Below are 12,207 nucleotides of genomic sequence, written 5' to 3' on the forward strand. Positions count from 1 at the left end.
CGCCAGGAACAAAATGCTTTGTGAATGAAGACTCTCTCTGACGGCTTCCAACTGCATGCTTAACCCTTCAAGTAGTTGGGCTGTAGTAACTGAATCATTCCCAATTTTAAAAGGTGTATGTGCATTGAGTTTACTGTCCATAATTCCAAAACTACCATTTTAAGTACATATCAATAATTTCCCAAATTTTTCAATGATTCACTAACCCAATGGACAAAAGGTGGTCTGAGGCCAGGCTTATAACATGACTTGAAGGCATCACAAAGAATCAAGAACCCAAGGAAAGAAAATTGGACCATCTTAAGTATGATCAAGCAACATTTTCCACATTGAGGTCCATGAGAGGTTTCCCTTTGACAGTCCATTTGGACTCAGTTACAGACCACACAGAAGTTGTTTTTGAAAGAATTCTCCCTTTCTGTTCAAAAGGGCCAGCTCAACCATAAGGCAGAGTGAGACAGCCCCCTCAGGCAGCAGATTTTAGGTGTCATGAAAAGGGAAAGAAATTCTTAGCTATTTCATTTATTGTTGTGGTTTTCTTACTACCAGGTAGAGAGAGAGAGAGAGACACTTGTAGGATTTTCAGATGCCAAAAATAATTTGACTGATCTCAGATATGCTTCACCTTGACTCAGAGTCTGGGGGCAGGGATCAGGGTGCTCTAGCTTAAGAGGCAAAATATATTGGGTCTTGACCTCTTACTACCTCATGCTTTTTCTTCTGTTTAGGGATCTACAAAACCTTCGATTCACCTTATTCAAACTCGTTTGGCATGCCTTGAAATTCCTCAGACGTTTCGCCCGGATAAGAACCCCTAAACTGACTCCGAATTCCACTGCCTAGGAAATGTTGCTGCAAAGTCTCCATCTATCCCTCGCAGGGTTACTGTCATTGCCTTTGAAATGATCTGACCCCTTTCATCTTGAACACTATTTTCCTTTTATATACATACATATACCACCCCCCAGGCCCCTAAAATACAATAGTGAGGCACTCCTATAATGACCGGCTGGTATCTGGTAGGAAACAATGGGGCGGGGGGGGGGGGAGAGAGAGAGAAAGAGCGCAAAGCCATCCATCAAAAACAGGCACATCCTAGGCCTCCCTCCTGCCCAGCTCATCCAACTCTCAAGTTACAGCTTTACACGGTAAGTCTAAATAATATTCAAAATGATAAATGGTGCCACAAGCCCGATATCCATCATCAATCTTTTTTTAAGGAACATCCATCTTCAACAATGCACGTTTGAATCATGTGAAACTGAGAGACCCTATATTCATTTACACAACCCCCAGCCAGCAAGCTGGGGCCCTCTGAATGATACCTGTCAGCCAGCTCCCTCCTCCTCCCATATATAAGGAAATCCACATATGGGGACGAAGGGGTGGGCGGGTGGGGGGGTGGGGGGAGTGTACTTCAACAACAGGGTTTAGCAGGTAGATACAGATGCTGGTTTGGATCTTGCAAAGCACACACCCGCTGAACTGTTTTAACAATCTCCCCCAAAATAGCAGCGCTGCTGTGAAGGGAAACAGACAGCATCACACACACACACCCAAAAACGCACACCATTCTTGTGCTGTTTCCAAACCTCCCCCCCCCACATGAAAACACACACACACCCCTTCCCTGCTGTTTGGCAGGCCCCATTTGATAAATGACACCTGTCATTCTGTCACGAGGGAAGGGTGGGTCAGTGATATATGGCTCTGCTGAAAAGGAAATCGACTGTTTGGCACAGCACAGCCATTCTCCACCAGGATTTCGTTTTCTGAACTCTAAAATGAAATCTACGATGTTTCAAGTTGTTCGGTTAGGGGGAAACTGACAGGAGGCCCAAGGAGTTTGTTGGGTTCCCTCTCCCATCCCGTGCCCTCCTCTCCTTCCTTCCCTCCCTCCTGCTTTGTTTTATTTTTATTTCATCCTCCCTGTGCCCTTCAGATTCCCCCCCCTCTTTTTTAAGAAGCAAAAAAAAAAAAAAATGCTCTGATTGACTGCAAGCTTCCCCCCACCCGACCCTAAAACAACAACTGAGGGAAAGCGAGAGAGGAGAACACATATCTATCAAAGCCCTCAACAGTTCAGATCCATGCTTTTTTTAAAAAAAATAATGTTATATGCAATTTTCATTTATTATTAGAGGGCACGAGAGAGAAAGAGGGGAAAAGGGAGGGATGAAACAGAGGCCACGAGCTTTGCCTGGCACACACACAAAAAAGCAAGATAAAAATTAGCATGTTTGAAGTAATTGTCCCACAGCTTGACACCGGCATAGTAAATTTTAAAGGGGAAAAAATGTGTCAGGCAGACGCGAGAGTTTCTCCCCCCCCCCATCCCTCCCCCTTCGTCCCTCCCCCCTCCCCTCCCCCCTTTCATTAGCTCACTGGCAGGGTGGCACTTCTGAACCTCATTACTGCAAGAGGATTTATGAAGCTGAACCCAATGGCAAAGAAGAGGCATCTGTCAATAATTGTAGGGAGCTGCACTCACAGCTTTGAAATCTCATTAAGTATGCAGTTATCAGGCATAAAGATCAAAAACATTACTCAACTCCGACAGAATCTTATGGAGGAACATTAATTAGCAACAGGCCCACAGTCATATATATATATATATATATATATATATATATATATATATATATATTTGCAGGCTTCCCCCTCACACCTGCCCAGCCCGCAACCCCAAAAAGAAACACACAAACCCTCCCTCCTGGAAATAAAAAATAAAAAAGATCCCAGCATCTGAGACTGATCAAGTACATGAAACGAGAGAGAGAGAGAGAGAAGAAAAAAAATCCAGTTGAGACAGTCTTGGCGGTGAAAAGAGAAAAGGAAGAAGCTGTCAAAAGTTGAGAAGGATGTCAGTGCTGGCCCTGATTACAAGGGCCTCTGCAGTTCCCAGGGCCTTTTTATTATCCCTGCCATCAAAAACAGACTCCATGTCACAGATGGGTGACTGATGGCTGCCACTCTCAGGCGCGTTCGGGAGACCCCCGCTGAGATCTGTCCCTCCAGCAACAGAGGTTGACCTAGCAGGAAAGGGGCTTGCAGGCGCATAGCCCAGTCCCAGAGATACTTCAGAAAAAAAGGAGGAGGAGACGCTCCCCTGTTCCGTTCTGCTCTCGACTGACAACAATTCACTAAGAGGGTGGTTTGGGTTTTGTTTGTTCAGCTTACAGAAGTTAAAATCTCCGCTCTGTCCTCCCTCCGTCAACAAAAGGACTCGTTTTGCAATATTGAAAAATGGAAAGGCGAGGAAGGAGAGCCCTTTTTTTAAAAAAAAAAAAATCTCTTGCCATACACGCAGACGCAAATTTGGGTCTAATTTCCTCTGCACCTCCTATCAGAGGCACTCTTTGCACACTTAACCTCTCAGAAAACACAAGGCAGTAAAATATAAATTGAGGATGAAACCTACAAAGTCGCAGTTGAGGGCGGATCGTAAAATCAAGTGACCTTTGCAGCATTAAGCATAGTGTGCAGCTCATTAAGAGAGATGGTCTTATTAAACATCTTTCTTTCAGAAACTAGGATCTCTGTGCACACCCTACCCTATTAGCCATCTTTGTTTCCACTTCCTGCTTATGTACAACTATTTTTCAAAGGCATAATTCACCACTATTCATTAAAGAGAGAGAGAGAGAAAGGAAGTTAAAAATAAGGGATGGAGAAACATATTCTGTCTCTGTTTTTTTCCCCTTTTGGAAATGATGCAATCATTTTTCTCTCTCTCTCTTCCTCTCTCTCTTTCTCTCTAGTTATATATCCAGTTCTCATCTCTCATGTTTCCCAGAATTCCTCATTACAAGAGAAGGCGCATGTGATACGATTTCCGCATCGTTTACAACTGGGTTACAACAGCATGTACCGTTTTGCCTCTTCATTCAGGAGATATATGCTAATATTGTTGTGTCTTATATGCTGCCAAGGAACAGTTGAGTTGGCTGATCTTTTGAACTGAGCGATAATATTCACGTAAAAGTGAGCTCTGGCCACCGCGGAAAAACTTTTTCATGTTTTCTAGAATTCCCTTGTCAGAGGGAAGGAAATGTAAAATTAAAAGGTCACCTTTGCCTAAGAAAGGAAAAATAAAGTGCAAAGCAAAATAAGGACCGATGGGGTTGGTTTGTGTATAGTTGTGTATGTATGTTAAGCCCTTGACTCAAAAGCGTTACAATAAGGTGTTTATAATTTTTCATATGCTTACCATATTACTCTTATTATGTGTAGCATCAAAGTGATTATAGCAATTACATCTAACAGAATTAATTATAGAACATCCCATCATTCCGAGATACATAATGCATTAGAGGTAAGAAGAAAACATCTCGACTCTGCTAACTAATGTTCGAATCAATTTCCCAAGGCATCAATGCATGACTAAAGTCTAAATTGTAGGAAGAGGAAGAGAAAGACAAGAGTTACTAAAAAAATGTAAACTGCAAAGATGAGCACAGGTGTATGTGTGTGTGTTTAAACCAAGAGGATGCTCTGCTTGATGCTGTGCTAAGAGCAAGACCAAAGTGGTATAATCAATTAAAAAAACACACACAATAATACACAAACACATACAAAATTAAAAGCTAACCAGCCTGCCCATCAAATGTGTTAGCAGATCCAGACAAGAGTGTTTGGGTGAAAGAGTTACAACTCTTTGTGTATGCAAAATAAATTCACTCAAAGCTTCATTAATATTAATTTAAATTCAGAACCCATTTACATTAAATTGTTCATTAAAAAATGGCCTGTTTCATGCAACCTGCATCCTACAAAGAACACAGAAGACCCAGAGAGAGAGGGGGGGGCAGCTTAATGATGGAAATGGAATATGAAAAGAAAAATGAACACCAGAAATGTGTGGTGCTGGGCCAGAATTTGGTCCATCACTTTGTACATTATGTTACATCTCTTTGGAGCAGGATTATGCAGCTGCCCTTTTGACCTCTTGATTTGTGCTATAAGCTTGTTTAAAAAAGATGCTTTTATTTGAGGGCCAACATGGATCAGCAAAACACACACACACAAATTAGGCCCTTACAGCAAATAACTTTTTTAATGACAACCACCACAACCTTAGTATTATTGCAAGAACCGTCAAGTACTGTTGTATTTTCACTGGCTGGTTTAAAATGAAGAAGTGTGTTGGTGGCATTCTGGAATGAGGTAGAATCTATGGTAGAATCTGCCAGAATTGCTGCAGTGGAGAACTCACCTGTATTCTAAAGACTTTCTTGTAAGCGAAGGAAAGAGAACTCTGATTAATTGGAATGTAACCTCGCAATATGAAATAATAAATTATTCTTCAAGTTCATTATTTGGGTAAAGCCACCCCTCCCCTTGTAACGAAGCTAATGAGATGGTGTATAATGCTGGCGAGCGTTCAGGATCTCTTTGATGAAGTCTCTGCTCCCCCCCCCCTTAAGGACATACGACTCTACACGGCTGATGAATTCTTCCCATCTCCAATGAACTTAAAGCATCTTTCGTTGGCAAAATTATGGGTAGCTAAACACATCCTTGCATACATATATATAAATATTCCTTTCCTTTTTAGATAGCAACTTTACTGGCAATAAATTCTATGCTGTCCTTCAAAATAATCTTATATGGGGGGGGGGGGGTTAAGTCTTCTCTTTGTGGAGAATATCTCTTCTTTCTTTCTTTCTTTCTTTCTTTCTTTCTTTCTTTCTTTCTTTCTTTCTTTCTTTCTTTCTTTCTTTTTTTACTTTGTTTTCAATGCAGAAATACTCAAACAAAAAAGCCTAACCACAATGATTCCAGTCTCCACCCCTGTATGTAAGTGAAACACACAAAAATTCACTTGTTTAGTGGGATTCTGGAAATTAATTTAATGACTCTGCAAATGCTGAAAAACTAGAATTAATCTGTCTGGATAAAAAAGGGCTTACAGACATTTAAATGCATGTATCGGGACACTTTATCAACCTAACATAAAATTGTCATCTTATCTTATTATATGACTATTTTATGCATGTGTCAAAAAATTTAAAAATGAATGCCTGTCTATTCAGTCTAATTACAACTGCATATTATCTGTCTGGATGTACCAGTCCATATCATTGTTATTAAATACAATATATTGTATTCACCTTTCAGGGTTTTTCTTTCTTTCTCTCTTTTTTAAAAAAGGAAAACTCTAATCCTTCAACAGAGAAAACCCCAATTTGGGGTGCAACAGAATAATGGAAAGAATTCAAAGCCTTGAATACCTGGAAGTGGGTAGTCCTGAACATGATACTAAATGGTTTTGTAAATAATGTAAGGTTTCAGTCTGTTGCTTTATAGCCCACTGTTAGAGCGCAAACATACACCTACTTTCCTGAATAACACTGAGGCATTTTGGTTTGCTTGTTATTTTATTTTTTGTTTTGAAAGACAGTGGGTCTAATATTAAGAATTTGCAAATGGAATCGCTGTAGCTAGGATTGTCTTCAGACTGGCCAAAACAACGGGTTAAAATATGGATTGCTGCACAGTTTTGAGGCGATGCTTGCAAGGTTTATGTAAAAAGCTACAGGGCAGACTCTCTCCCTCTCTCCCACCCCCTCTCTCTCAATGGCAAATAAATTTATTTTTATTCGCACTTTCACTGTTCCATATGCATGCATCTAAGTGTGCAGCTTGTACCCTTCACAATTTCCTTTGCACTTTCCTCTGAAGATGCTCTCGGTCGTGTGCTCTCTTCCCCTCTCTTTCCTTTAATGCATTCACATTCACACTGATCCTGAAAACAGCCTAGACCAAAAAAAAAAAAAAAGGCACCAAAAATAATCCTCCTAACATCCCCCCAAGCTAGACCGCATTCCCCATAACCCTGTAGCAGTCACAATTCATTCTAATCACTTTACAAAACAATCTTTACTATAAAAAAGGGGGGAAATGCAGACTTGTGAGCCAATTTAAGAAATAACTGCTGATACATCAGTTATTGACTATTTCACTCCAGCTCATCATAGTGCTCAAGGCAAAACGGAGAACAAAATGACAACATCAACTGCACGCAATAAACTGTGGCCCAGGAGACTACTGAAGGGCTAATTGACAGCTGTCAAGCTAATGGGAGCAGTGGCAGCTGATTCTAGAAAATTCCCTTTCCCAACAAGCCATTCAATGGAATCAGGACTTCCTTCCTTTTTCAAAGGTTTACGCTCCACTCTCTCCCTTATCTCCTTTTGCTCATTGTTTCCCACACTTTTAAATTTTATTTTGAGGGGTAAGGGGCTGCAAAGGACAACCTTAACCATAACTAATCATTTTGTCAGGTAAGAAGACTCTGTGCCCCACAGAGAAATATGTGGCAGGTTTGTAAGCAAAGGAAAGTCCCAGAGGCTGAGGCTGGAGGGACTCAGGAAGAGAGTTTACTTTATCACAGCATGCAGTTCTACACACACACACACACACTACTTGTGGTGTACAAACTTTTTTTAGGGGTTACACTCAACTTCCTGAACTCATATTCCCAAATTCTGTATTTCACCTGAAGACCTAAGCATTATAATTCAGCCTGTATGGCAGATTATCTCCTACCGCCACCAAGGCTATAAGAACTTGCAAATTTCACTGTGATCTCTGATAACCAAAGAGGTTTCCATGGGAGGGAAGTAAACTAAAATCCATCTATTTCTATTTGTACATTTTCCTGCTGACTTAAGTCCTTTTCAGGAGCAGAAGTCAATTTAAGGATTTTAATAGAACTACATGTACAGTTGTGGGAAATAAAGCATATTTTGCAGAGCTGATGGTGGAATCCACATAGCACTGAAATCCATGACATAATTCCCATTGGTGTTAAGTATTCTGGATCACACCTGAAGCCTTTGCTGTAATTTTTCCAGGCCTCAGATCAGATTTGCTCTGCCTTATTGTTTGAAGGTGGGGTGGCAACATCCTCAGGGTGCAAAGCGAGAAATCTCTAATTCCACCATAACAACACCAAGGTGAGCTGCATCTTTAGCCACACAGCCCTATACATGCCTACTCAGAAACAAGCCCCACTGAGTTCAATGTGTATTATAATGGCAGTCTGAAAGCAGTTCTAGGGGACCTTTACAATTCCCAGCCATCATGTCCAACCCCACCTGAAAAGGAAACAGCAATAATCTTTTCTCTGTCGTTGAAAGAGGGAGATTTTATTTTTTTAAAGCAATATGTGGAAGCTTGTAATTCCAAGTGAGATAATTATGGCTTGCATGAACTAGAATGGCCTCTGTTAAATGCAGAATCCCCACACTTTCCTAATCAGCAATAAATGCTGTTCCCTTTCTCAGCACACACCATTTTCCAACTTAATTGATGAAAACTTGGGGGGGGGGGAGAGAATGCTATCCAAATAAAACCTTTTGGTACCTCTTAGAAACCCCGTTCAGCACCTCCATCCCCTCTCCTCCAATCCACCCTACTCAACCCAAGTCCTAAAGTAAACAAACAGACACCATCATTTTTACAGATTTCTCTGATTCTTCAAGACAGCTTTAGTCTTCTCCCTTGTGGTGTTCACACTTGGGCTAGACATGAAGGATTTGCGCACCTGTCTGCAATACCTGCTGCAAGCTCTCTCTACGCTGCCGAGAGTCCTTTGTTGTTGTTATTCAACTCCAGACCATTACGAGGGCCCTAATTCCTATGACATGATTATCCAGGTACCAAAGCCCATTTGTCACCTGCAGCAGAAAATTGAGTTAATGCACAACTAAAGGCAACCAGGACTGTGTAATATCAACTTGATTACATCAAACTAGCTCCAAACCTAATTCCGCTGGATGACACTGCGTGGAGCTTGTCATCTCCAATCATTAAAGCTGTCAGGAATCCATCAGGTTTACAGCTAATTAGGTGAACACTAATGAAGCTGGCAAAACAACTTTTCTTTTTTTATGGCTGAGCGGACCTTTCAGTTTGGAGGGGGATTTTTTTTTCCTAGAGTATTCTCAAGGTTGCTGGAGACTGGATTTCCTGAGTGACGAATCAAGGGATATGTAATGTGTATGTCTCCTCTCTCCAACACACATACTCTCCCTCTACCCCCCCCCTGTTTTTTCTCCTCTTTGCTCTATCAGTACAAAGCAATAAATTTGTCATCGTTCTGAGTATACCACAAAAGCAGTCACGGACCTTACAAGTTGCAGCTGTTAAATAAAGAAGAAAAGAAAACATTTTTTAAAAAAACTTTCTGCTGCATCAAATGGTTTTTTAATAATAATAATAATAATAATAATAATAATAATAATAATAATAATAAGCTCCTCAGCTATTTTTCCTATACCAACAGCATAGTTTTGTTCCACTTGCCTTAAATAAGCAGATCTCATTCATTCTCTGCCCCCACTCCCTATATCCATTAGCCAAAGGCATTTTGATAAAGTAAAGGCAAGGCAAGTGTATGAGAAAGAATGAAAGCATTCACTCTGCCAACTTCTGATTGACCATTAAGCTATTGATAAATGTGCCTGTCAGGAGAGAGACAATTAAATCAAATATGAAACAAAGTCATTTTGACGGGTCATTTTGATAGAGCAAATCCATTCTTCCATCTCCTATTAGTCCCGAACTCCCTTTTTTTCATTAATGAATATTTCTTCAATAACCTGATACTTTACATTGGAAAGCTCTTTTCTTTCTTTTCATTAAAAAAAATGCTGCTATATTAGTTTTCCTTTTTATTTTATTTTTTAAAAGTGATTTAAATGCTTCAGCCAAAGGTGCTCAGCTTTATTCAAAATCTGCACTGATGTTAGCTAGGAGAGATTTCACTTTTGCTCAGTGCAGCACACATCGTAAGTTGTTTGTGAGAACTGCATATATATAAAGAAGAAAGCATGCCTCAAAATATAAAGGTTCAGCAGAACGCACAGCCCAACCCCAATTCCAGCAGAGGTCTGGAGACTTTCCTTTCCTGAACACTGCAAGTTCTAAACTTGGTTTAGCCCTGAGGAACAGGCCTGAACCTCCTGGAAGATATTTCCTTTCCACTGAAATTAATCATTGTTAAGGGAAACTTCTGAATTCACCTTTCAAGCATTTCTTCGCATTCATCTGAAAGGCAAAAGACGGGATAGGTGCCTACGTCATCGTGTTTGTTACAAACAGAAACTTTTCCTTAACTTCCCAGCTCCTGAGCAAAGTGCTAAAGTGTTGCAAGGAGGAAACAAAGAGTTTCTTCCTATCACAACTTCAAGAAAGGAAGGCGATCGGTGAGGCATGCTTTGGGGGAAATGGATATGTAGGAATGAAGTTAAGATGCATGTATGCCATGCATGATGATTCATTTCGAGAAAAATCAAACTTGTCGCCCATGAGAGCCAGCCAGCCTGCCTGCCTGCCTGGTTATCTTGTAGACCAAGCCATTTCTGAGAAGATGCTGTTGAGAAGTATACCTTCCTTCTCATTGCCACAAGAAATGATAAACTCCTTGATTAAACATAGGACGACAACCACTTCAAAATCAAAAGGCACTCCAGCATACCTTGCATATGTCTGCTTCCTAAAGATTACAAGAACTTCATCTCCCACACTTAAATAGCCACAGAATACTGATCCTCTCCCCTTCAGTACTCTGCAAGGAGGGGATCTTCCAGTGCAAGAAGATCTGCCCTAATCAACTCTCTCCGTCCATGCCACCCCAACTAAAGCAAACCAGAAACCCTGAAAGTTGCACTGGCAGAGCTGACAGGCCACGTGCGTGATGTCATACAGAGTCTGGCGTTACCATGGCAAGTGATTTATTGAGGTTTATTGGGAATGAATAGATCAAAGGCAACTGGATGACAGGCAATCAATCAGCCATCAAATCAAGGATGGCAACAGGCCAAGGAAACTCTGCTCCAGACCCAGATCTCCACCCACCCCTTGCCTTAAAAAGGGCTGCAAAAATAAAAGGTAAGGGGTTTGGTGTTTTGTTTTTAAAAGGAAGGCATGGAGGGAGGAAGAAGTACAGTATTTGTTTTGCAAACCTGGCCTTTCCACACACAAAAATATCCAGTTTGCAAATTTAACAAGAGCTAGCACTGCTGATGGTAAATAAAGTGCACCAGTTTCTTTTTTTAAAAAAAAAAAGTTAAAAGGGAAAAGTATATGGATATCCTAAAAAACAAACTCTGGCAAGTGTAAAAAGGAATGTAAAAAAAGATTCTTGACAACCATCTAACAATATCCAGAACCGTTTTTTCCCCTTTTTTCCCTTTGCTCTGGTTTCCTGTGCAGCTTAGTCTTATAAATTAGAAATCAATAGCGTGGAGGGTGTCAAAGGAAGTGCCCATTCAGAAAGAAGAGGGTGTCTGGTGGTGGTGCCCCCCTCTCTCGGTGTCACCCCCAAAGGCAAAGAAAGAAAGTTGGGTGAAGGAATTTTATCCACATGGTCCTAAGCGTCTCTCTGTGCCGCCTGCCAAACCACCTCCTCTGGCACAAGAAACCATAAATAAATAACATTTGGGGTGAAAAACTGGGAGAGGGAACCAGGAAGGCGGTGGGGAAGCCAAAGAGGACCCCAACGGCCCTCTTTGTACAAGTCACCCAGATAATGCACAGTTCAGGAAAGTGCCCCAAAGCTCCGGAATCCAAGGGTCTCAGCCCCAATAAAATCAAAAGTAAGGCGCTGAGAGGGTGGCTATTCCCACCAACCAACCCCCACAACCCCACCCTGCTTCCTAAATCGTGGGGGAGAGAAGGAGCGAAAGAGAGGCTGGCTAACCAGCGGTCAAGAGAGGAGCGGGGTGCAGGGCGGAATCTAACCTGGAGTGGCAGATTCTGGGAAGAGAGGATGTGGGGGGAGCGCCTGGCTCGTACCTGCTGCGCGCCGGGGCGCTTGCTGTTTCCTCCTCGGCATGTTGCAAGGCAGCGTCCGCTGGCAGCGCCCGGAGGAGGCGGCGGCGGCGGCGAGGAGGTGGCGGAGGAGGTGGCCGGCTGGGGGCTGGGGGCCAGCAGAGTTGCTTCAGCCTCCCTCGATCCGGGTCGGAGGAGAGAGCCGCTCCAGGCTGGGCTGCCGCTGCCGCTGCGAGCTTTTTGTTGTTGTTGCTGCCGCCTCTGCTGCCGCTGCTGGGCATGCACGATGTGCAAGAGGAGGAGGAGGAGGAGGAGGAGAAAGAGGAGGCGGAGGCAGGAGCAGCAGCCGGAGAAGGGAGCGCAAAGGACAGCCCTGCTGCTCGCGGGAAGGAGGGAGGGAAGGAGCGAAGGAGGGGGGACTTTGAC

At 42.3% G+C, this 12,207-nt stretch overlaps 1 protein-coding gene across 1 annotated transcript in view; it reads right to left on the minus strand.

Annotated features, from left to right (window-relative positions):
* Positions 1 to 11,900, minus strand: part of TSHZ3 (teashirt zinc finger homeobox 3) — a 115,168-nt gene extending 103,268 nt beyond the window's left edge. The window contains exon 1 of the mRNA XM_081203452.1: positions 11,806 to 11,900. Within this exon, the coding sequence (XP_081059578.1) occupies positions 11,806 to 11,845 (40 nt within the window). The 5' untranslated portion in view covers positions 11,846 to 11,900. The remainder of the gene's footprint in view (positions 1 to 11,805) is intronic.
* Positions 11,901 to 12,207: the final 307 nt, after the last annotated feature.

This window comes from Podarcis bocagei, assembly GCF_964188305.1.
Source record: "Podarcis bocagei genome assembly, chromosome: 7".
In the NCBI taxonomy this organism is placed as follows: domain Eukaryota; kingdom Metazoa; phylum Chordata; class Lepidosauria; order Squamata; family Lacertidae; genus Podarcis; species Podarcis bocagei.